General features: G+C 39.9%; 3 protein-coding genes and 2 long non-coding RNA genes across 11 annotated transcripts; 1 reads left to right on the top strand and 4 right to left on the bottom strand.

Moving 5' to 3' along the window:
- Nucleotides 1-227: 227 nt before the first annotated feature.
- LOC131886575 (uncharacterized) lies at nt 228-1,634 on the bottom strand. Its single transcript, XM_059234946.1, has 2 exons — nt 800-1,634; nt 228-448 (listed from the first exon to the last, which is right to left on the bottom strand). The coding sequence occupies exons 1-2, from the start codon at nt 1,013-1,015 to the stop codon at nt 317-319; spliced, it is 348 nt and encodes a 115-aa protein (XP_059090929.1). The 5' UTR covers nt 1,016-1,634; the 3' UTR covers nt 228-316.
- A 2,910-nt stretch (nt 1,635-4,544) lies between these two features.
- On the top strand, nt 4,545-14,109 carry LOC131887064 (uncharacterized). 3 transcript variants are annotated; one of them, XR_009373984.1, is made up of 2 exons: nt 4,545-4,789; nt 13,465-14,109. It is a non-coding gene; the product is annotated as an uncharacterized LOC131887064 (long non-coding RNA). The 3 variants fall into 3 exon arrangements; XR_009373983.1 differs by lacking the exon at nt 4,545-4,789 and adding an exon at nt 7,214-7,287; XR_009373982.1 differs by lacking the exon at nt 4,545-4,789 and adding an exon at nt 7,288-7,515.
- Nucleotides 4,778-5,894, bottom strand: LOC131887065 (uncharacterized). Its single transcript, XR_009373985.1, has 3 exons — nt 5,842-5,894; nt 5,265-5,773; nt 4,778-5,203 (listed from the first exon to the last, which is right to left on the bottom strand). It is a non-coding gene; the product is annotated as an uncharacterized LOC131887065 (long non-coding RNA).
- LOC131887063 (uncharacterized) lies at nt 7,914-14,483 on the bottom strand. 2 transcript variants are annotated; one of them, XM_059235556.1, is made up of 3 exons: nt 14,241-14,483; nt 9,692-11,796; nt 7,914-9,447 (listed from the first exon to the last, which is right to left on the bottom strand). In XM_059235556.1, the coding sequence occupies exons 2-3, from the start codon at nt 11,459-11,461 to the stop codon at nt 9,430-9,432; spliced, it is 1,788 nt and encodes a 595-aa protein (XP_059091539.1). In that variant the 5' UTR covers nt 11,462-11,796; nt 14,241-14,483; the 3' UTR covers nt 7,914-9,429. The 2 variants fall into 2 exon arrangements, with proteins under 2 accessions (XP_059091539.1, XP_059091541.1); XM_059235558.1 differs by lacking the exon at nt 7,914-9,447 and adding an exon at nt 9,552-9,615.
- Nucleotides 14,484-15,761: 1,278 nt separating this feature from the next.
- LOC131887181 (uncharacterized) lies at nt 15,762-24,181 on the bottom strand. Of its 4 annotated transcripts, none has more exons than XM_059235717.1 (3): nt 23,784-24,181; nt 20,159-20,209; nt 15,762-15,972 (listed from the first exon to the last, which is right to left on the bottom strand). In XM_059235717.1, exons 1-3 carry the CDS (start codon nt 23,943-23,945, stop codon nt 15,943-15,945), a joined length of 243 nt encoding a protein of 80 aa, XP_059091700.1. In that variant the 5' UTR covers nt 23,946-24,181; the 3' UTR covers nt 15,762-15,942. The 4 variants fall into 4 exon arrangements, 3 of the variants coding, with proteins under 3 accessions (XP_059091700.1, XP_059091699.1, XP_059091697.1); XM_059235716.1 differs by lacking the exons at nt 15,762-15,972; nt 20,159-20,209 and adding exons at nt 22,343-22,664; nt 22,849-23,118; XR_009374005.1 differs by lacking the exon at nt 20,159-20,209 and having other exon boundaries at nt 23,784-23,924.
- Between the last annotated feature and the right edge of the window lie 437 nt (nt 24,182-24,618).

Here is a 24,618-nt window from a genome sequence, read left to right as displayed (position 1 = left end):
GAAAAATCATAATTTTTCCAAGCGTCACATTGTAATGAGTAATGAATGAGGTTCAAATTAAACTTTTGATAATTTTTAAAAATACTTTTATTTGAATTGGGTATGCACAACATTTTTCTGGTCCATGTTTTGTTGTGAAAAATGTTGGTCAGGATGTATAATGAATGTTTGGTCGGGTCGACCAGAGCGCCCGAGGGAGTATGCGTGATAAAATCAATCAATCTCTATACGGAGAATTAAACAGGTCTTTTATTTGCATTCTTACGGTTTTCTCATCAAGTTTTACAGTTACGGAGCAGAAGTGGCGAAGAAGTATTTACTCAGCAATGATAGCTACGAGGTGCTCGCCGTACAACCGGAGAACCTCTTTCAAATTATCAATGACGTTAGTTGATCGAATGTAAGTCGTCATGGATTCTTCTGGCTGGTTGATGAGATGAGAAAGCACCTACAGGGTGATTTGAGCTTTAAAGCCAATTCTACCGGAGATAAATTTTGCGCAAATATTAACCTTAGCCTAAATTGCTCGGAAACCCATTTTTCTTCATATCTGCAAAACCCTCAAGTTTCGGTGCGAAATGTTTAATTTATTTTTGAAATTTGGTAGTTCAAAATTCTTTGCTGCCAAAAAATGTAAAAAGTTCAGAGAAGCAAAACATTCCAATTCAAAAGTTTTCCATTGCAGAAATTTGGGACATAAATTTGCCAAAAAAAAAGTTTAAATATGATTTAAAGGGAGAAAAGAAGTGAATTTGCATGATCTAGGTTAGGATTGGCATTTAAAACTCTAAAATCGTACGAAGTCATTGGCTTCCTTGATGTTTGCAGCCATTCGTGGTACCATCTCCTGGGGCTCTTCGGTGCCCGCCATTGCCAGATTTAGTGTAGCCTTTAAGTTATTTGCGATGTTTACGTATGCCAATTTGGCACGAAGCTGCTCATTCTCCTTCTCCTTCATCTCTTTCTCCTTCTCCTCCATCTCTTTCTCCTTCTGTTCAGTCTTCTTCTTCTCCATATCAAGGGCCACTTCCAAACGGGCGATTTTTGCCTCCTGGCTCTCCGGTGTAAATATCAGCTCCTATTTTCGTGGCTTATCCGCTTCACCGCTTATCCGCTTAACCCCTTCCAAGAACCAATTAAATTCTGCGTCGACCGAAATTCTCAACTCAGATTGGTTGAGGCATAAGGCAAAGCGGTCAAGCGGTCAAGCGGATAAGCCACGAAAATATCTGCTATCATGCTCTCATCGCTTGACATGTTGGGCAAATCGTGATTCGAGATTCGTCGAATCTTTTAAGGAATTTCGGCCGTGACGAATCTGATTCGAATCCTTGAATTTATGGGCTTCGAGCAGGATTCGTATAGGAATAATTCTTATTTTTCCAAAATTTCCAGAAACTTTTTAAAATGATGTTATCAGAAATAATTTCAGCCTATTACTAGTCTTTTGGCCAACCTTGCTTTGACTGCTTAGCTTAACTTTGACTCAATTACTGGATATCCATTAATGCAAATATCTCGGGCCATCAAAGTTTCTGATAAGAAAGCCTTCAAGCTCCTTTAAAATTCTCAAAAGCCACCAGATAAAAAAAGCCAAAAAGGCCAAAAGTGGCTTTAATGATGCGAATCTTGTAATCAATATACATAATAGATTCAGATTCGAATCATGATTCGAGATTCGACGAATCCCGATCCCTACATTTGGGGAGTCGTTCCAGCACTACTACGCAGTAAAAGAACAACTAATATTTACCGCTTGAGGAAACAACTTATTGCCGCGAGTAAGCAGGGAAGTGATCACGAAGTCGGTTGGATGAATCCGTTTATTAGCTTGTGAATAAGTGGAATATGTGAACAAAATATAAGTATGCAAAGTTGGCAAAGAAAAAAAAGGCAAAATTCACTTACTCAACTTTGGAGATCTTGAGGGAGAAACACACCGAGTAACAAGTCTCAACCATAGAAAACCATAACTAGAATGCTTAAGCTCAACAGGAGCTGTACAGCATGAGCATGTTTTCAGGTCAGCTGACGCTGGTGGAAAAAGGACACAGATATTTCGTGAAGTCTCGCTTCAGGCAAGTTGAATTATCCTCATGAAACGTTTGTTATTCCTCTTTAATCTTAATTTCTTTTGAATCTTACAAATATACAGGTAGAAAGAGCGGTAGAATAATAAAAAAAACATGCTTTTTGGGGCATAATACACGTAGCATGTCAAAAAAAGATTCGGACATTAGTAGAGTAAATCACGTACTCTATTGATTGCCCTGGTTTAGCAACGCATCTCGAAAATCTCGAAAGTGTAACAAAATGTATCCAAAATTGCAACGCAATGATGAGGCACTCGGAATTTCGTTTCATTCTCCCAACAATGTGCTTGAGTGTGGGCGGCATGGTTGCACCTTTACGTAATAAAGGTAATTCCGACACCTGTGGAGGTCAGACTGAACCCAGACTTGTTCCTTGGGTTTCAGTTAAGTGTTTCCACCACATGGATGAAAACTTTAACTTGAGCCCCATTTTAACCTCTTCAATATTTCGTTCTTAAAAATGTGGTCGGACAACTTACTCAAACCCGTTTTATGAAGCTTGCTAGATGAGAGTAATTGCTTGAGAAGGAGTCTTATTAGTGGTTTCTACTCTGAATTTGGACGAGCCGTCAACGATTCAAATTTGTACCATAGTTGTCCTAAGTAGCTTCACTACGAATGAAACATTTTGCCCACCAGTGACAGCTGAGACGAAAACATGCGATCGCAGCGCCCTTGATCGATCTATATATGAAGTTATCTATGGTCTCAACCAACTGGTCTGGTGAGCAGAAGAAACCAAAAATTAGGGAAGGATCAGGAGCCGGAACACAACTCTTCACAAAAATTCGGGATTTTGACCGTTAAAATCGACGTGGACCTTCTTCCACACACTGAATAGGCCAAAACGTCAGCTGTTTCATTTCTTGGCCTTTGGAATTGAGCAGAGGAAGTCATTCGATTAAAATATCGTATCTACCTCAAGCTGTTTGCACTGAAATAGGTTTTAAAGAATTTGTATGGACTAATTTTTTGGAATAAAAACATTTTATTTTGAACATGTTTGGTTTAGGCTCTCAATTTGCTAGTACTTTGAATTGATTACTTTATGGTATTCATTGGCTCACCGCCTTCGTTCGTCTTCCTTGCTTTCCTCTCTTTTGAAGTTTGAAGGCACGAATCTCCCAACCTCACAGTCAGTTAATAACACCATACAAAATTTATGTTTTTGAAATCAGCATGAAAGTACAATTTCAATGGTATGTAATACTTGGTATTTCATCTTTTTTTTTTTTCAAGGTGAAATTTTATTCCTCATTTTCGGTAGGTACTTGCATGAATATTTCTATCAACAGCATAAATTAACCCATCAATTTGTTCATTTAGCTTTTCAATCCTTTGATTTTGACAATGATTTTGATAGTTCACAAACCATAGCAATGTTATTATAATGACAATGGCTGTAAGTCCAATAGATTCCATTTTACTTTGATAATAATAGTTTCTGAAAAATGTCATCTAACTCTTTTAAACCCTCATTTTTACCACTAACTTTCCTTGTTTCGACATCTTTTTGTTTACTCAGTGAAAAATGTTCTAGATTTTCTGACGACTTATTGTTATTCCTAACAAAATCTTTTAGTTTATTCTCTAATCCGTCAGATATAATCCGATGTTTTTCAGCTTCTTGAGTTTTATCCAACATTTCTTGATAAACAATTTCAGCAAATTCAATTAATTCATTTTGTGTCTTTTGTTTCATTTTTCCTATTTTTTACCTTAAGAATAATATCTTTAGCATCTTTTTCATTATCTTTGTTAGTTAGTTCTAATTCTATTTCTTTGATTTCACGGTAAATGGTAACATCACAAAGATTTAATTTCTTTGCAATTTTAGACACTTTGACACCATTATTAAGTTCATTTATAATGAAGTCTTGCCTTTTTTGATGCATGATTTCACGCTTTCTGGCCATCATTTTTATTTAATTGAGAAAAATTGTTGTAAAATGTAAAACTAAAACTGACAGTGCTGCCTGTCTATGTCAGGCGAGAGCAGCGAGCCATGCAAGCCAGCTTGCGCCTGCTTAAATATCATTTAAAGTTCACATAACCAAGTTTAAAATGAAAAAAGTACAATACTTTACACTTACAAATATTATTTTTGTAGTGCTATTTTCCGGCATCAGCTGCACAGGCGGCTCTGTGCTTGTTGAACAATGTGACAATGGAGGTTTTTTAATTGAAAATAGTGATGGTATTCAAAATTGTTTTTGCCATGGAACTGGATTCTATGGAACTCACTGCAATATTCCCTGTCCTTCATCTTATTCTGTTAAATGCATTCAAGTTTAGAACCGCTCAGCAAGCTGCGCTGAAATTTATTACACAAATGTGTTTAATATTAAAAGTATGACGCCCACCTTTCCTGACTCAACGGTGTATGAATCCCATGGAAGAAAATAAAGACATTACTAGACTGACGTGAAATAAATGGAACAAGTTCAACTTTCTGTTATCTGGCCTATCATCGTGCAATAGAAATCGAGTCCAAATAGGATCATTGGCCACATACTCATAGTTTAGGTTCGATCATGGGTGTGCAATCAAGCTCACATTTTCTTACCACCCTGGATTAAACAAGCACATGAAAGGCATAATATGCCGTGAATCATAGAATGTTCCTGAGCTGTCGGGCTCATATCTTCACTTCACAAAAACCATTCATCCAGACATTCGGATCAGAACACAAGCAGGTAAGAGGCCACCTTTAATGCGAACGATATCCATCCGCCGATATCTCTTCTTGGTCTTGGCTTGATTGAAGGTTGACGGCGACACAAGACCACAAACAATCCAGCATCACCTTGCTCAGGGTTGGATGAAGGCGGTTTCAAAAGACCGGACCAGACAGGGATATATTAAAGGAAGGCGCCAATTTTCAAGGGATCTGTTTGTCTGCCTTACAATGTTTGCCCCTGGGAACGTACTTGAATCGTTCAACCCAGGCTGCAAATGGTAACACATGGTTTACGTAATACGGGCAACGGTGGAGGAATGTCTTCAAGAGCCTAGGGGTTACGTAAATTGACCGATGCATGGACTGTCTTCATGTTAGAGTTGATGTGGATCCTGAGTTTGGCCTTTGACATCGAGCTGAGGGGATTTTCCTGCTCAACAGGACCCAAAGTAACGTCATTCTCATGATCTCTGAGGTTTCCCAATCAATACCTAGACGGTCTGGCTCCAATCCACGGGCTATTTGCTCTGTCTAAAGGTCACCTCTTGCCCGAAAGGTGTGGGATGAAATTGTTTTCCCATTACTGAGCTGACATACATTTCAGCCACCTCTACTCTCTCTAGGTCTTGCCCATTGAGAGTATAAGTCAAAGGGTGGAGTGAGCATTCAGGAAACTACGGATAACTAGAATAAGAATATAACAATGAGAACATTGTATTACGACCAATTTAGTAAAGGAATGAATAGCAAGAAAATAGTTGAGTGACAGCGTACTGCCGTGGTTGATCGATTATAACTCATTTTTGATGATTGCTTTGTTCTCGTCTTCTTCCTTGACATCATGCAAAGACGAGCAAAATCGATCCCATACGTACAGATACAAGGTGGACTGTCCTCGAAACAAGTGCATTGCACGATTCACAGCTTCATGCACGGAATAAACTGGTATCATCACGTTGAGCCCTTCATGGTTGATATAGTAGAATGAATACTGTTGAAGCTAAAACCAAAACAATGACGTTATACGTAGGTAGAGACTAAAGAAAGTTAGTTTAGACTCTAGCTTACATGTCCTATACTTTTCATCATCATTGAACGACTGTTTGTATTCAACTTCAGTGCTGCCACATCAAACCAAAATATACTAAAAAGAAATCACAAATAAGATATCACGTTAGTAGCTTTCTACTACTCGTGGATGGTCGTTATGATATTACAGCCTGAGTTTACTTTTTAAAACAACATATATTATTATTTTTCCAAGTTAGAGCACACTTTTACTAAGCATTTCAGTTTTTCTAGGCTCCAGTGGCAAAGTTTAGTTTTCAGTAGACAGCCTGAAAATTTGTTAATTTCAATGGTAATGAATATTGTTCCAAATATTTTCTCCATAACCAGATGTGAGTTTGACTACTACCAGTAGTTCAAGATATCAAAATTGACCCCACAAATCGAAATGTAAATGGGTAAGCCTAGGTCGCTCGCCACTTGATGTTTTTTGATCTAATCACAACGTGAGTGGTTGGTTTTTCATGCATCTTGCCATATTTTGTGGTCTTTGCCATAACACTGCGAGAGAAAAGAGATTAGGGCCCTGCAAGTTTCATAGTCATGCTTGCACTTTTAACAAAAGCACGTTTCATTGTATTAAGCCTCTCAAAAATATGAAATTTTGTGACAAAATATATGCTTTCAATTTTTTCTCTCCTTTGAATCAATTGAACTTGTAATTGTTTGTTCATAGTACTCAACAAAGGAGAGGAGGCTTTTGAACCATCTAGACCTGAAACCAAGCTTTGATTTGCGTCTTTTTGGTAAAAATTGTCTATTTTAAAATGTTGCGCATTCATGCACTCTTTCATCAATTTTTGGCGCTCTTTCCCGCCAAAATCTGGCATCACTGTTTGACATACCAGCACGATGATGACTGGAGACTATCGAGGTTTTGTGAGTTCAACCAGTTCAGTTCCGCCTCCCGACAGGCGACTGATTTAGTTCCGTAAATTTAACGTGTACAATTAAGTTATCGGTTTATCGTTTATGCTTATGACTTATGGTCTATAAGCTATGAGTTTGAGTCTCGACTCCTCGGAATTTTCTCACACCGAAAACCTAAACAATTCAATGAAGAGTAAACTACACATTTCTGACTATATTTTGACGTTCATCAACCAGATATTTGAAATAGCGGGTCAAATAGTTTGCTTTTGCGAACTAAAAGAGAAGTTTAGGATGAGAGCATTACAAAGATGCCCTCTTTTTGATAGGAAAGAACGACCGATTTTGAGGAGAATGGGTTCGCTTTCGATCCATATTATGAAAGTTTTTTGGTTGTTCTGCCACTGATGGGATTTGAAGGTCATTGATGAAATGCAATGAAGAAACAAGAGCTTGTTTATCCTTTTGTCGAATATGATCGACCATGCTGATGGATGTTTTTCACAACACCTGTTGTTGACCACAATTTGTCAATCGGACTCTGGACGACAACTTGGTCCCCAATATTTAGAGGTGGTAAGGAAATTCCTGGGTGAACCGTGTGTGTATCTGCTCGAAGCTTTTGACGTGCGTTCGTGAAAAGTGTTTGATCTGTGATTCGTGGTGATGCGGCCATGGGAAGTGATGTTCGTAATTGTCGTCCATAGAATCCTTGAGTGGGGCTAAAGCCGTCATTACGTGGTGTATTGCGCCATTCTAAAAGAGCGTGTCGGAATGGTTCCTCTTTTAGGTCACACTTTTTAAGTAGGTATTTCATACACTTGATAGCCAATTCCGCTAACCCGTTACTACGGGCATGATAAGGGCTCGAAGTTGTATGACGGATGTCATTTTCGGAGCAAAACGAATCAAAAGTGGTTCGAAATTGGGGGGCCTTTGTCAGTTTTGATGAACTTGGGAAAACCAACGTCTAGGAACCAAGTTAGAAGAACGGAGCAAACTATCTCACACGTCGTTGAGTGCAAGCGTTGGACAAATGGGTATCCACTGAATCGATCGATCGATCATGACTAGAAAATTTGATCCAGATATCTCAAAGAGATCAACAGAGACTCTCTCCATAGCATACTGTGCAACTTCTTGTTGCAGGGGTTCAGAGGACTGAGATGGCAAGAGTGATATACATTTTGAACACCTTCCAATCCGTTGTTTGATGTCATTTGACATTGTTGGCCAATAATTTATTTGTTTAGCCATTTGGTTTGTTTTAACTATGGCCGAATGAGAAAGATGAAGTAGATCTAAGATACGAGGTCGAGCACCATGAGGTATAATGATGCGATCTCCCAATAACAATACGTCGTTATCAATGGTGATCATCGGAAATACGCTTTTATATGCAGCTAGTTCGTGGTCCAATTTTCCATCTTGAACACATCTGGAAAGCGTGGTATATTCACCGTCGATAGCTTGAAGGACAATTTTCCAAGCTGGATCTTCAATATCAATGGAGCGGACAATGTCAAGAGAAGAATCCGAAGTGAAGTATGGCGCACGACTTAGGGCGTCAGCAATGAAGTGCTGCTTTCCTGCAGTCCATATGATTGAGAATGAGTATGGTATAAGGCGTTCTCTCATTCGTTGTAGCCGTTCATTGGTTAGGGATGCTAGCGGCTTGGAGAAGATGCCCAATAGTGGTTTATGATCCGTAATTAGGTGAAATTGAGCCAAACCCCTGAGATAGTAGTTGCACTTTTGAATTGCCCAAACGATTGCTGAGCATTCTAACTCTATAGTAGAGTAGTTCTGTTGAGCTGGAGATAGTGAAATTGAACCGCATTGTATGAGGCGAGGTTTGTTTTGTGTGTCCTTTTGAATTAGGGCGTATCCTAAACCTTGTAGGCGTGACGCATCGGTCAATAACTCTGTTTGTAGCGCGGGATCGAATGGCTTAACGATGACGGCAGAGCATAAGAGCTTCTTGACTACTTCAAATTCTTTAGTGTGGCAATCAAGCCACACAAATGCATTGCATTTCTTCAACAGTTCCCTGATATGCGTAGTGGCATGGGCAAGATCTGGGAGGAACGATCCCAACTGATTTGAGAGTCCCAAAAATGAGCGAACATCACTCACTGATTGCGGCACTGGGAATTCTCTTATAGAAGCCTTGTCCGGGTCTGGTTTCACACCTTCAGAGGAAACAACGAAACCAGCGAATTTAATACACTGCCCCACTACAAGCTTGTCTATGGACAATTTGATTCCAGCCTCGCGGCACCTTGCCAAAACAATTCGCAGACGCTTATATAAAATTTGCTCAGTAGGAGCTTGGACGAGCATGTCGTCGACAATTTTTAATAGCCACACTAAATCAGCCACAGCCGCATCAGTTCTATAGTTGAAATTATCCGAGGACGAGTTCAAGCCCATGGGTGCCACGGTATACATCCACCGGCCGTTATGGAGTAGGAAACAGGTTATGGGCATTGATTCCTTGTCAAGGGGAACCTGGAAATATCCGTGTATTGCGTCCAGCTTGGCAAACCATTTGCTCTTGGGACGTATCCGTCTCATTAGGTCGGGGGCTGAGGGAAACGGGTGGACGGGACGCAGGACTGCCTTGTTTAATTGACGATAGTCTGTTACAAGGCGGACCTTTTTACCCCTCTGGTTCAATCACGAAATGTGCTGGAGAGCACCAGATAGTGGGGGTTGTTACTGGTTGAATGGCACCTGAAGTATGAAGTTCTTTAATCAGGTTTTCGGACATCTCTGTTACAAGCCGGACCTTTTTACCCCCTGGTTTAGTCACGAAATGTGCTGGAGAGNTACCCCCTGGTTTAATCATGAAATGTGCTGGAGAGCACCAGGTAGTGGGGGTTGTTACTGGTTGAATGGCACCTGAAGTATGAAGTTCTTTAATCAGGTTTTCGGACATCTCGAGCAGGTTTATCGGGACTGGACGAGCCGTACGTACCTGGATTGGTTTAACTTCTGCCGTTGGATCCAACACTATTTTCATTGGCTCTCCTTTAATACATCCAGATGCAGCACCCAACGAATCACACAGGACATCGGAGAAGTCGGATTTTATCGCATCCAAGTTGTCAATCTCCATGGTTAGAACAGAAGCGACGGTTGTATCTTGTCGTGCAGGAGTGGGAAAGTCTGACGACAAGATCCCAAGTGCCATGAGATCGTGCCAAGATATTAAAACAGGACCCGTCAAATCTTTTGAGACCAAGGCGTCTATTATTGCTTCTGGTCCTGAATTTACCGTTGCAGTGAATGTTATTGCTCCAGCGGACGCCATTTGCGTTCCATTGGCAGCAGACAGGCGAGTACGGGATGGCCTAATGAGCGCTTTATCGGGGATAGCCGTCAAGGGAAGAACAGTCCTGGTTGCTCCGGTATCTGGAATTGCAAGTAACTTCTTGCTCCGGAAGGAGCAAGTGATAAGAATTCGTGGCGTATCGTGTTTGGTAGTGAACTCGTTTATGGCCGATATTCGCGCCGATGACGTTGACCGATTGCGCTCAACAGGTGTTCCAGTCCGACGTTCTCGATTTCTTTTAGGATTCTTGTAGGGACTTCTCCCCGACGATGTTGGATTGTTTCTGTATGGCTTACGTCCACGACTGTACTCACCACACACATTAGCAATGTGGCCTGTCCTATTACAGTCATAGCATGTTGTGAATTTAAAAGGGCATTGTTCCTTTTTATGTTGTTCGCTACCACAACCATGGCAAACATATATCCACGACTTCGGTCTCTGAGCTTCTTGTGGCGAAGTTGTTTCCCGCAAAGCGGCGACGTGTTCAGATGGGACTGGGTGGCTGGCATTTTCATATAGCTTAGCTTGTTTCATCAATTCTGTCATGTCAGGGTTATCCAACTCGAGTAGTCTGGTATATAGCCCAGGATCATCGTCACAGGATCGTATCATAATAAATGCCAGAAGATTGCGTTGAATATTGAAAGAGGAGAGTTCGCACTCATCACTCTGTTTGCGTAATTGATGATATGCGTCAGCGAATCGGGTCGATTTAATCTTGCGAAATGAAAATAATGCACAACGCCTAGCAAAGACTGGATGAGCCTCACGGAACCTTTGCTCGAGTAGTTCCACGCAGCCTCCGTCCGATAAGACAGGTGTGGCATCCTCAATTGAATCACGAAGAATTATGGCCAAGCTTGGTTCCAGGGACGCAAGAAAATATGCCTGCTGATCGACCACGGCCAGGACTTGCATATTCGACGTGGAGTAGAATGCTCGAAACGCACGTATCCATGTCCGGACCTCCTCTGGGTTAGCATCTCGAGATAGCTTAAACGGTTGTAGACCGATATTGGCCTTGAACGAAACTCGTCCCACCGAGACTGGTATAAGACCATCCAAATGGGCTAATGCGTCGTTAACCAAACGAACTGATGAAGAGTACTTTTTAGCTATTTCGTCTAACCTGTTATTCGATTTTTCAATGGCGTTCGGATCAATTGTCATCAATGTATCATAGGCCGTTGATACGTTGCTTTGCCTCAACTTGAGTTCTGATAGGAGCGATGACAGTTCATCATAAGAAGTTGTCGACGGAACGCTTGATGAAGCGGCCATAGCTGCGATGTCCTTGATCTGGTTCTCGACGCGGGTGAAGTGACCAACCATGGCCCGAATGGTACCATTAGCCGCACTGATTGGGTTAGAGGCCGTCATTGCAATATCGGCTTTACTTGGCTCAGCCATGGCACTTGTCCGTAAATAAGTTCAGTGCAGCACTATGGGAGTAACTTGATCGCAGTTCTCGCAGTTCTTGACCACAAATAGCATGCGGATCCTGCCGATTGCGCCATGTTGAATCTTAATGTCACTACATAATTAAAAGTGGAAGTCTTTATTTTCTGATTAGGAAGGTATCGTCACATGAGCACTCTGTCTTATACTTGTTCCCGAAAAGAACAGATCCTGTCCTTGCGTAGATTATCACACACACCACTGGATGCCTAAGCCACTTCAATTTCACTCATCTTTCCTTTTATCTTGACGAAGTCTTCCATGTAATTCGTTTTTAGCAACGGGTCCTAAAATAGGGAAATTTTGTACATGAAATATGTATAATGTAATGCCATTGGTGAACTTCCAGAAGAAAGGTCTCTATGTTTAATTTTGTCCCGTACATTAACAAAATGTACATCTACAGGGTAGTTGTCATTTGAAGTTCAGTGTTTAACAAAAAGAGAGAGTCCTTGGCTCAATTCTAAAAATACGTTTTTTTGCGGTGTTTCCTAATTGGTCCTCTTTTGCTTCAAATTTGTGAGATGCTTACCCAAACTTTTGCTTTTATGTGAAGAAATTGGGCAGACTCAAGTGCAGATTCGGTGAGAACTAAGTTGTACTAAGGATCTCGTTTCTTTTTCGAATGTTTTCAGGGGTAAATATAAGTACCAAAGGGGGCATTCTTTCTCAAGCACATTGTAATTGTTACGGAATTTTTTTCAAAGAACAACTTGCGGTCCTTTTATTAAAAACCAATGTCATTGGCAATATGAGTCATTTTTTTCAAGAATTGTTTTCCAAAATTAACGTAGAAAAACATATATGTTTCGCCATAAAGGAATGAAAAGTAATTGAAGCAATCGGGACAATCATGCTGGGGATAAGCAGGAAGCAGTGTAAATCGTCATGAGCTGAGGATTTCAGTATCCTTAAGCTCTTTCTCTATTTGAGGTAAATAATTTTTTACATTTGATCACACACGGTTTGAAGATACATATAGCGTCTCCAATTTGAGTCATTGCATTTTCTTTGATATTCCAATGACCATTTCTAAGATAATGACATGATGTTTACCCATTTCTCCGGATATAACTATGTGCCTGAAATTTGCATTGTATTTATTACATATTGATAGTTTAAGTCTAGATTAGTTTATTCGTCGTGTGCGGTACATATGTTTACGAAGTAAAGCACGGTCAAGAGAGAATCACACCCTGGTCGCAAAGAGGGACTGCAAGACATTCTCTCATCTGTACATAATACTATGCTCATACTGAATGCACATCGCAGGTTTGTCGCAAGTGAGAGGACTTCCGGTCGGAGAGAGAAGGATGCACGTTCACCAATATTTAACTCAAAGAGTCTTTTATTTGTTTCAGGTTCGCATGTAGACTTTTCACACGTTCTTGTGGACGTCTCTCATTCACATTTGAGCACAAATAAAACATTTGCATTTTCCGAAGATATCATCCTAATACAGCAGTCTACAACTTACTCTCTCCATGTCAAATCTATTCATTTCTTAGCTAGTAAAGTCTTGTAACCTAGTTCGAGCTATACATGACGACCGTGATCTCGGTTAACCGTGAAATCGCCAAGGCTCAAATCTTATATTGCCCTATTCGCAAGTTTGCTGGGGTACCGTATTGGTAGAGCAACCGTTTCCCAATTTGCGAATCCTGGTTTGATTCCACAATAGCCAAGTCCAAGCTTCTGTGCGGTATTTTATTACAACATAAGTTGCTGGCTGCTTTAACACCTTAAATATTTGGATTTATCTCACATAGAACAACAAGAACAGAGTTCGAATCAACGCGATTGTACGGAATTTTCGATTGTTCGCATCCGCATGTTGGAGACTCATGACCTCCTTCACGAATGGCCTCTTCCTGCCCTCGGTTGTTTTGAAGCCTATCACAAAAGCAACACCACTCTTGCTTTACTCGCACTCATCCTATTGTTCCCTTTTATAGAACACAACGCCATAGCCTCTTTTGACGTTCCTCGAGGGCACCGAATCGATTTGAAAGACAACTGATCTACCTTCATCCACAATTTTGTGAATCTCCATAGCAGTAGCCAATCCAGTGGTGTCGATTCTGCTTCATCACTAATTTTCAACAGTTTGCCAATAGCCCCAGGAGACCGAAAATGCTAAGTACTCAGTACCACCTCGAACTTGAGGGTTCATCGTTTCCTGGTGTAGAGGCACTGACAACATTCATCCCATTGTTTGTTTAGGGATCGGTCATCTCCAAAACCAACCAAGAGATTTTAGCCCTATTTCAACAACTCTTGGACTCAGCTCTTCGACCTTCAATCCAACGTGCAACTTGTGGGCCACTCCTCTATGGTTTCCTTCGGAAGAGTCATGTTCCAAGAAGAATCTCATTTTTATCTCAATGTTCCACTTATCTAATGTTCCAATCATAGTCTTTTTCAAGAATTTGAATGTTTTTTAACATGTAGGTAGATATGTATTTTGTACGTCTGTCATGTCTGCTAACAGGTTTTCTTTGTTAACAAGGTGAAAGGCTTCTTTTTTACCTATTATGAGCGCATTCTTTTCTCTGTCCATAATACTATGGTCCTACTGAATAAACAAAAACAACAGTCTATTACTTACTCTATCCCTGCCAACTAATAAAATCTTTGTAACTTGGCACAGGCAATATACAAAAAAGGCAAAATTAGCCTTTTGAAGATTTTTGAAAAAAAAAATCATTTACTAGTTAACCTTCACACTTACATGACTGGTGTTGCACTTTCCGTGTCTTTCTAAGCCAGAGCTTGACGTTTTGATCTTTGGTGACACGCCGACGTCCTCCGAAGGGCTAATTGCGACTAAATTAATTTCAAGACCAACTTGATCGTTTTCAACCTGGACGTATTCTCTGAAAGCGTGGCCAGAACATGGCTGTGCTTGCAGAAATTGCTTAAACATCAGAAGAAACGATCATCAAGTTTGAGCCAATATTATCAACATCATGGTGCAGTGCTGATAACTCACCTATAAGCAGGGTGGGCATTTCATTTTTGGACACTTTTGTCCACCCCTGTCCAAAAGCGTCCAAAAGTGTCCAAAAATAAGGGTGGACAAAAGTGGACAAAAGTGTCCAAAAATGTCCAAAAATACGAACCTTTAAAACTACAAATATAAAGGATATTCTGTATGAAACCTATCCTCTACTTCAAAAACTGCTCATTGATGGTTCCAAGAGCAAGATAAGTCTTTAAAACCTTTGCCATATAACTCTAACATAACCAAAAAAGGTATTTGAAAGACAGGTTCTTGAAAGCAAGCAGGGAACAAAGTCTCCCTCTAGTAGAATGCAGCTGTTGCAAAGGATTCAAAAACTGAAATAGCTAAACATTATATTCTGGTTATCTGGCTTCATTTATTCAACATTACTAACTTTTTGCAAAAATGTTTTACTTAAAATCATCAGTCATTTGGGATTTCTTCTTAAAAAGTACTAATATTAAAAATTGAATTTCTTACGAATTGCTAAAATCTAATAATGACATATTTTCCTATATTTATGGTTTTTCTTCCATAAGTAAGTTAATTGGACATTGTTAGGCATATTTTTAACTTTTAAAGATGCGCTTGATGTCAGGAAATGAGATTCCCATGTTTCTTAAAGAACATATATCTTAGTTTTTAGATGTATTATAAAATGTAATTCATGCACTCCTTATAAATATGTTATGTATATTACAAATATGAGAAGTATTATTGGATATTTGATATTCAGCTCCTAAGCTTTTTTAAAATTATTTTTTTAAATCTTTGTTAAAATTACCTTTGACTTATTAACATTAAAATATATTAAAGATATTTTTTGACTTTATAAAGCTGTATTGTTATCAAGATAACGAATTTCGTTAAGTGTATATCTTGGAAATTAAAAACGTTAGTGAAAAGGCTAGTTGTTACTTCATATTTATGTGTTTGAAGAAAGCTTAGATTTTATTGATTACTGATTCTATTTGCTGGTTCACATCTAGATTTGGTAAAGAAATAACATGATTTAGGGTTCAAAGTGTTTGCTTGTCAATCCCTTTTGCACAATTGTACTTAATTTTGGACACATTCGCCCACTTTTGTCCACTTTGTCCACTTTTTGGACCCTTTGTCACTTTTGGACACTTTTGTCCACTTTTTTGGACACTTTTGGCCCACTTTTGGACACTTTTGTCCACTTGGTGTCCAAAAGTCACGCTAATTCTCAAAATTGCCCACCTGCCTATAGCAACTTCTTGCACACAAGTGAATTGGTGAGCGCATATAATACCCTGTGGGCAGTTCGGGCAACGAACTAAGCACAGGGACAAATTACAGTACATGGAAAGCGATTGACAGCCATGTGATATCGAATGATTTCCATTTCATCAGGGTCTTTACGAATGATATCATATCCCGCAGAGTTTTGCTCCATGCTGTTCCTCTAGATGTCTTCTTGTTTTCTTCTTCCATCCTGAAACCGGATACAATCCTGGTTATTCATCGTAGTGTAAAGCCGCCCTAAAGCTGGCCAGACTTTCAAATTCATGTTTTTTTCAATTGAGTGAACTCGCCAAAAACGTCAATGGAAATGAGTATAAACTTAGCAGCATTTGTGCCGTGGGTGCCATCGATCGAGCAATGGTAGGATGGGGTTCGAACCTTTGTAGCATCGGCTTTGATGCATGGCACAAAGAAAAGAACCGGATGTGTCGACCACTTTTTCTTAAATTTCTTGAGGCAGGCCAGTTGGGGAAAGTTTGTTCCCATAGTTCAAGGAGTTCTCTAGACATGGAGGTGACAGTGCCCAGAGGGCAGACAACGAAAAGGCAATGTGATCTAGCTCTTCAGCTGGTCAAGAAACCTTGGTATTCAGATCAATAGCGTTCATCACTAATGTTATTTTCATCACCTTGTCTGGTGATATGTTTTTATCAAACTGGGTGTATAATGTATAAAATACCCAGAAATGTAGAATAGGCACTGTTCAATCTTAATATCACTACATAATTAAAAGTGGAAGACTTTATTTTCTCTTTAGGAAGGTGTCATCACATGAGCACTGTCAATTATACTTGTTCCCAAAAAACACTATCCATGTGTAGATTATCACACATCTCCCCTCCCTGGGGGAAAAGTTAGAAGGCCTCAAGTGAAGATAGTCAATGAGCAAGAAATGAGTTCCAAAATTATATATAATGATTGGAGAGGCAAATTTGACACATCGGTTAGTTTTCAAGCATGGGCTGCGCCATGTTGGGTTTGGGTCTGTTTTAAAAGTCTGAGATGCTGAGGTAGTTGAATTTTCAATGGGTGGCGCGCAGTATTGGAGTAATTGGAGATATTTCCGATTACGCCAAAAGATTCCCCCATCAGTCTCAACATCTTATGATCGACCATGTTGATGGATGTTTTTCACAATACCTGTTGTTGACCACAATTTGTCAATCAGACTCTGGGCAGCAACTTGGTCCTCACTATTTAGAGGTGGTAAGGAAATTCCTGGGTGAACCATGTGCGTATCTGCTTGACACTTTTGACGTGCGTTCGTGATAAGTGTTTGATCTGTGATTTGTGGTGACGTGGCCATGGGAAGTGATGTTTGTAATTGTCGTCCATAGAATCCTTAAGCGGGGTTAAAGCCGTCATTGCAATATCAGCTTTGCTTGGCTCAGCCATGGCACTTGTCCGTAAATAAGTTCAGTGCAACACTATGGGATTAACTTAATCACAGTTCTTGACCACAAATAGCATGCATTTCCTGCCAACTGTGCCAAGTTCGATCTTAATATCACTACATAATTAAAAGTGGAAGTCTTTATTTTCTGTTTAGGAAGGTGTCATCACATGAGCACTGTCAATTATACTTGTTCCCAAAAAGCACAGATCCTGTCCATGCGTAGATTATCACACAGGCAATGTACTACATACACTATTATGATGTTCAATTCCTCCCTTTTTAACACCATTCTATTTATGGTGATTATTTGAACCGAAATCTAGTTGCTTTTGGCAGGTATACACGCTTTCAGCCATTAAAAATGTAGTCTAAGAAGTATCATGATATTTAGTTTGTATGGGCGGCATAACAACTAAGAGTCCTTTTGTTGAACAATGAGTTTAAAGTGTCCGGTTAGAAGTTTTTTGTTGCAAAGTTCTTGCACCTTATTACTTTTGAAGGAAGGTAAACATGAAGAATTAACACAAAGTTGTGTTGACAGAAATATATCTGATACAATTAAAAAGAGGTAACTTGATGGGCTTTTTCAAATACATTTCATAATCAAAAGACCAAAGAGCATGAAGTTCACACACATCATTCATATGAATTCAATATACCAAGGGTAAACTGATCATTTCTTGGTTATCTTCATTTCTTCCACTTTTTTGAAGATCATTATGATTGATGTGGTTACAGGCCAGGCCACCAGGCAAGCCAACAACTTTACAGTTTAGGCTCAAAATATGGAATGGGGTCCCAAGGCCTAATTGCAAACATTTCACCTCAGTTAATAGAAAATAGGAGTATGGGTCCACTAGTTGGGGTCTCAAGTTGGAAACAGGTTGCTGATGGCTGTCTGGGGATAGAGTTGAAATTCCCACTGGCTTTTTAAAACATTTGTAGAAACTCTTAATGCTCTCTCAGGGTGTCATGAATGCTGTTGACAATGTGGGGACTAATGGCCAATGAAATGATTCATCTTGGTCAGTGATCTGAGAGCAAAGAAACTTGGCTTATCAGTCATATTAGTTACCACAAAAAGGAGCAAGGGACAACACTTTTGAAGGAAATACACATTTGACATTCATTTACACAGATCCACAGGCAGGCAAGCTGAGAGACACTCACTTACAAATGTTCGCTACGTGCCCAATCACATGTTAATAATCTCAACTTGTTCAGGCTGGTCAGCCTCTTTCTTAGTTTTAATGAATCCATAACAAGCTCCCTAGGTTGGTTGCATTCACAAGTCCTGATGATAGGTCTTTGGTCTTTGAATGGCCAAGTCCTGGGAAATAAGGGTGGGTGGTCTTTGGGCTGCATAAAGTAAGGCTGCTTGGGTCACAGTTGGGGACACGTTGTCACTAATGAAGGATCATTCATGCCTTTGCCTTCAGTTTTGAGTCCTATCTGGATCTTGTGATACGATGTTTTCAAACGTAGAACAGACAATCAGAGGATATTGTATTTGATATCTTCAACGGCTCTAATCCAATGAGAGGGGACGGGTCAGGTGGGCCAAGTTCTTGAAATAGTTTGACAAAATGGTAGTGAGGTCAACCCAAGGGCGGGTCATTGGGTAGTAGTCACACACAATGATTTATAAGCAGATTTCACTTCAGATTTCATAGGACCAGAGCACGGTGGCTTCAAATTTAGCCCTTTCAATGTCTCGCAGTTGTTGATTTTTAGAGTGACTATGTGTCCAGGGTAGAGCCGTCCTTGCACAGTTAAAGGCGATGAACGAGGGTTTTGCCATTAAAATGGAGACGTTGTCCATTTCGGACAGCTTGTTGTCATAACCATAAACCCAACAGAAATTTTGTTTAACACTTACGACAGTTGTGGCCTTTCTCTAATATGATACCTTTGAGATTGGCTGCCTTTTCTATTCGGTAGACGTCAGCCGGCACAACGGGCTTGTGAGTAGGACCAATGTCAGAGGGTGCAAAGTATTTGTTCAAGATAACTTTGGGACGGAGTCCAGATTGAAGCAGATCAAGTGTTCGGTCCTTCGTGATCTTGGATAAGCGAAGATTTTTTCGCTCAATAGGATGAGTATGGGTCAAGCACCCATACACCAAGACTCGGGTGTGCTTCATTTCTACATACTTCCGTGGTCGTGTTTTCGCATTTGCAAACCTCGGCTAGGCGAAAGATGATCCTAAATGGACCATGAATCAAACGAGAATGAAAGGAAGGCCAGGGCGTAAACATGGAAATACATATTCGGAACTCTTACTTGGTCGAAAAATCATGATTTTTTTGTGTGAACGCTTTTATAATTAATCTTGTGGTCCCGTAGGGAACAACGAAATAGTTCAAATGACGGCTTGGATGATTCTTTTGAGAGAAAGCGATCAAGCTCCTGAGAATGGTACCATTGGTAAGCATCCGCTAAAGTTTCAAAGTCGAGTTTGACATCTTCGTGATCGTGATTGTCGTTACAATGCGACTTCTGGATGAGAAATCCTCAGATGCTTTTCTGCATGAGTTGAATGTACTGACCTTCCGTTAACTATTTATGTAAAACACAGAACTTGCTTTCACCACGGACTATTATAACCAGATATTTTAAGATTGTGGGGCATAAAGTAGCAGAGCTGTAGGTATTTTATCCTATCTGTCTCTGTGGATTTCAGAATTCAACTACTTTGAAACATTGAATCTCATAATGCAAAACTATGGTTCATAGTTTTTAGTAGATGTAGAGGTGCATTTTTTTGCACAAAAAAATGTGAGTGATGTGGCACCTGCTGAAAATTATAGTCCACTTTCAAACATCTTAGAATCTATGACAAGAAAAAGTTTCAAATCTGAAAGCTTTCATAGTGGCCCAGCATGTTTGTCTGTGGTTTGGGTTTTCGAAAGAGGGGGAACAGGTTGGAGACATTTTTGTAACGCTGAAACAAGTGAAAATTGTGTTTTTTGGCCATACCTTGATTTCAGTGAAAAATGCATTGCCGTTTTGTCCAAAATTGTGCAGCATCTGAAGCATTTATTGAGAAAGCAGCCGTGAGAGCAGTGATTGCCTCTGAAGTTGAAAACACAAACTTGAAAACCGTGAAAACCTCTATTGAAACAGTAATGTACGTATGTACTCTATCTGCACTAAACACATATCTATGTTACTTCTGTTGTACATTAATCAAATTGCCCTGAAGTATGAAACTGAAAGTGGAATGAGATAAAATTGCCGAGGCCCAACTTGCATTCTTGCAAAGCATCCTCAAAGTGAGAAAAAATATGCCAATTTCTTTGTTATCTGGGTCAAAAACGCCTAAAATCCGTTAAAAGCGCCAGCAATCCACCTAAATCACCCTATCCGCCTACCAGCCGCAAAAAGGTACAAAAAAACGCCAGAAAACCGCCAGATTCATCTTCCCCGACAAAAGAAAAATCTCCCCGCCACACAGAATCTAAAAACGCCTAAAATAGCAAAATCTGGCGGGCTAAACCATCATCTGGCAGTGTTGACTGAGAGCTGTTTAAGGCCTCCTACTACCATAATTAGGATGGAGGAACCTGTACCTCAACATCCATTTAAAAGGGCAAAGAGGATAAAAAAGGTAGTGGAATTGTTAAAAAGATTGATTTTTGTGCGATTTTCACATCAAAGGAGCTACTCGTACACAGAAAATAATAAATCTCAATTGTTGACACATAATCCCACTTATAGGCAGACATGCAAGACATTCAAAAGTGGCGTGATAAAAGAGTGCAAAATATTTTAAAAATGAATTTGCTACTAATTGAAATGCAAAATTGTCAGCATAAACAGCTTATGTCGCCTTTACTTGGCAGAAACAGATTGGTGATCACAAAAAGTGGCGTTTCCTTGCCATAGAATCAACAAGGCCTACGTACTCCATCCCGTCTCCAGATCCAAAGAAAGACAATTCAAATTAGGTGAAAATCGCAAATGCCCATTCTATTCCAAATTCTTGTCTCTGTTTGGCATCAAATCCCGTATTTTTTGACACCCCGATCTCTTAGCTAATTAGATGAGTGCTACCATACCTTGCGTCTTTGGTTTTGTTTGGGCAAAAATCCCATGTGTTGCGTGGGAGCATTTTGATGCAAAATATCATTTTCCAGATCTGAAGTATACAATAACAAAAGTTGAAGAATGCGCTCGAGCATTTACGTCCAATATTTCATATATATGGCAACCACCCATGGAAAAACTTTGTTCGTACATTTCTTCTTGTTTGATTATTTGGTAGCACTTAATCAGATATCATTAGGTCACAGCTAATTGATATCAACAAGACTCTGAGTCAGCCATTGTTAGTGCAATAACGATTGACACTGGTTCAAGATATCATTGAAAAAGAGAACAAGTGGGTTATGTTGGTGCTTAGTTTGGCTGAAATTTGATCCTTGAGACATGTAGTGTTGTGAAAAGCTGACCGAAAAAAAGAAATGCCAGTGTTGCTCTCTCATTCCTGTAATGTTCCTAGTGAAACATCTTTGGACTTGTTCGACCTTTTGCAAACCTGCTGATCTAATCGGAGCCAAAATCGGAGAAGCATAATCACGGTGTGGCTGAACCAAGCTGAACAATCGACTTGTGCAGAGTTGGCAACATGATACTATCTCTAGACTTAAAAGTGCGATATATCCAACCACACATTTGAAAAGCTTTACCCACCTTAAAGTCGATATGCTCATCGAACTGTCCATTATTTTGGATGACTACACCTATATCTTTCATAGATGAGACCTGCTCAATATCTTTACCTCCATTATCTACGAGTGGAGTATTTAAAGGAGTTGACCCAAATGTCATTGAGCGGAATTTCATTCCGTTCAGGGCCATATTACTCTCAGTTACCCAAGAGTAGATTCGATTTAAGTCCTTTGCAAGGCTACTGGAATCTTTGGGTACTGTTGGGTTTGGCTTGAGTATTAGAGGCCTCCGAGACTCCACCCTCGACCTGTTGTCTGGACTCGTTATCGGACGGTAAAAGAGGGTTTGGTACTAACTACAGCTGTGCATTGGATCCGAGTTTTCGGATCTGATTTTCAAAACTCCAGAGAATTGTGTAACAAAATTCAAGAGCGGTCATTCAAAGTTGCGATAACTATATGTCTCACCCCATAAAAAGTGTTTTTCGTTTTATGGACATGCATTCCTTTATTTATCAATGTGGAAATATTGTTGTTAAGGTGACAAGGAATTATCTAAGTTACAATGGGATTTAGTGAATGCTTCATAACTTCCAAAAAAATAGAAACGGAAATTGGCCGTCTATTGATGACGATCGCCAAGGAAAGCTTTTTTCGCTAGAACAGAAGGTAAAATAGGTTCCATTGGATTCCACACGATTGTGGTATGAGCCACTTTGGCTCCAAATTGTTCTATTTGAAAATGCAGAGCGAGAGGTTGAAATATTAAGGGCCATTTCCCACAAGGAGTTTGAATCAATTACAAATGGAACCTGAAGAGAAACAAGGTCGAAAAGATTCACATATTTTGGTCGTAGAAAGTCGCTCCTGTTTCTGTCAAAGTCATTTTTTAAGTACACCGAGTTGTTAATGGTCGAGGGCACGAAGACCATTTCGGCCTGCCAATGAAGCGAGATTCGTCGACTAGTCAGCTGAACTCTTTGTATATACACGTACCTTGGCAAAAATGCCAATGACCTTGTTGGTACTGTCTTCAAACTCGGAGTTCAGCTTTGTTTCCACATCCAAAGGCCGCAATGGAAAAACAAAAGGCCTTGCATCCACCGATATGATCGTTTCAGAGGCCCCTTGAGGTGCGTAGACACCCATTCCAGTAAGAAGTATGGGTCGATCGACTTGAACCAATAATGAATCCCACGTGCAATTACGATGTTCCAACAAAGATCCAGGAGCGTCTGATTCCGAATGACGCCTCCGATCCAGTTTCTACTTTAAGACAAGTTAGGGTTTAGAGGATCCACCATAAAAGATAGGGCATTTGACCTTCAGAGTGGCAACTTCGGCCACGCTCACTCTCCATAAACTCAAATTGAACTTGATGAACCGTTTCAATCAGTTGTGAGCCTTGATCTCCGTGACAAGTCCAGATCTCAGCCCCAAGAATCGTCACAGGCCAACCGGAAAAATGATTCTGAACATCTGTAGGTTGTATGCTTTGTTCCACTAAGTAGGCTTGCCCCTTAGTCAGCAAACAGGGTGTTCCAAAGAAAACTGGATACGTATTTGGCATTGGTTTTTGAGATCGAGCATAACGTCTGGCATTTTTAGTGCTCCATATGGACTTTTGATTGGCAACCAGATTTCCCGTTGCTTTTTCAAAAACGTTAACTGTAGTTGTGGTCCGGTCAAAGGTGATATTGAGGGATTCGTCCAACAATTCCTCATCTGTTCCCCCATACACCCCCACCCCAATTAGAATTACTGATTTAGGCGTCACCCTTAAGGAGAGCGTATTGCAAATATTTCTTTTGTGGAACAACCCATTGTCCACAAATTGGAGCCTCTCTAATAACTGGAAACGAACGTCGTCGAGATTGATAATACGGCCAGTCCGATGGTTCAAGGCAGTTCAGCTCAGTCAAAATACTCACCAAAGCACGATTTCCCAACCGTCCATTCATAATGTAAGCGAGAACGATTTCGCGCCAGGATGCGCAGGTATTTTGGGCTTGTTGGAGCCCATGGGTATCCAGAGAATCTAGTATCTTCTCCCAAATTTCTCGAGGAAGATTGTCCCATATTGAAATGGACATGACGAAATTTGATTGTATTACTTCTTCAAATGTTGAAATGAGACTTTTGGCACTGGGCCAATTACGCTATGTCGAGTAAAGCAGGGTATGCATGAGAAATGTAAAGCTCATAGAACAAAAGAACTGAAACTAAAACCGAGAGCCAAAGATCAGGATTTCTTAATGCCCTGAAAAAATGAAATCTAAATTATCTTGCGTTGGGCACATTCGAAACTTTATGGCACTTATTAATTTGAGACAAAACGCAAATTTTAAGAGGAATATTGATACCCTAATAGAAAATAAACGACACAATAAAGAAGTATATTCTATCCCTTCGACAACCGAGCAAGTAAAATACATAGTAAAAATATCCATTTATTCAATGTCCCTTACTTTCTCAACATTCCTTTGGAATTGACTTGTCAAACTCCGGCTTTCTCAGAAATTTCGTAATATATCGAACGAAATCTCGTGGAACCTTGTTCCAATGGATTTTTTATCGTGTTTGATATGGGCCGTACATTCATCCATCTGCCTTCACAAATTCAGGGGGAAATTGCCAAAACATCCTCCTCTTTTACGCAAACTGCAAGATACAATTTTCTAACACAGCAATATGTCCCAAAAATAAAAATGCATTAGTATTCACTTTTTCCAATCTTTTTGCATATTTGTGCCATCAAAATCTAAA

This window comes from Tigriopus californicus, chromosome 9, assembly GCF_007210705.1.
Source record: "Tigriopus californicus strain San Diego chromosome 9, Tcal_SD_v2.1, whole genome shotgun sequence".
NCBI classification, from domain to species: Eukaryota; Metazoa; Arthropoda; class Copepoda; order Harpacticoida; family Harpacticidae; genus Tigriopus; species Tigriopus californicus.
Note: the sequence above shows the minus strand (reverse complement) of the source record. Positions and strands in the feature narration are given on the sequence as shown.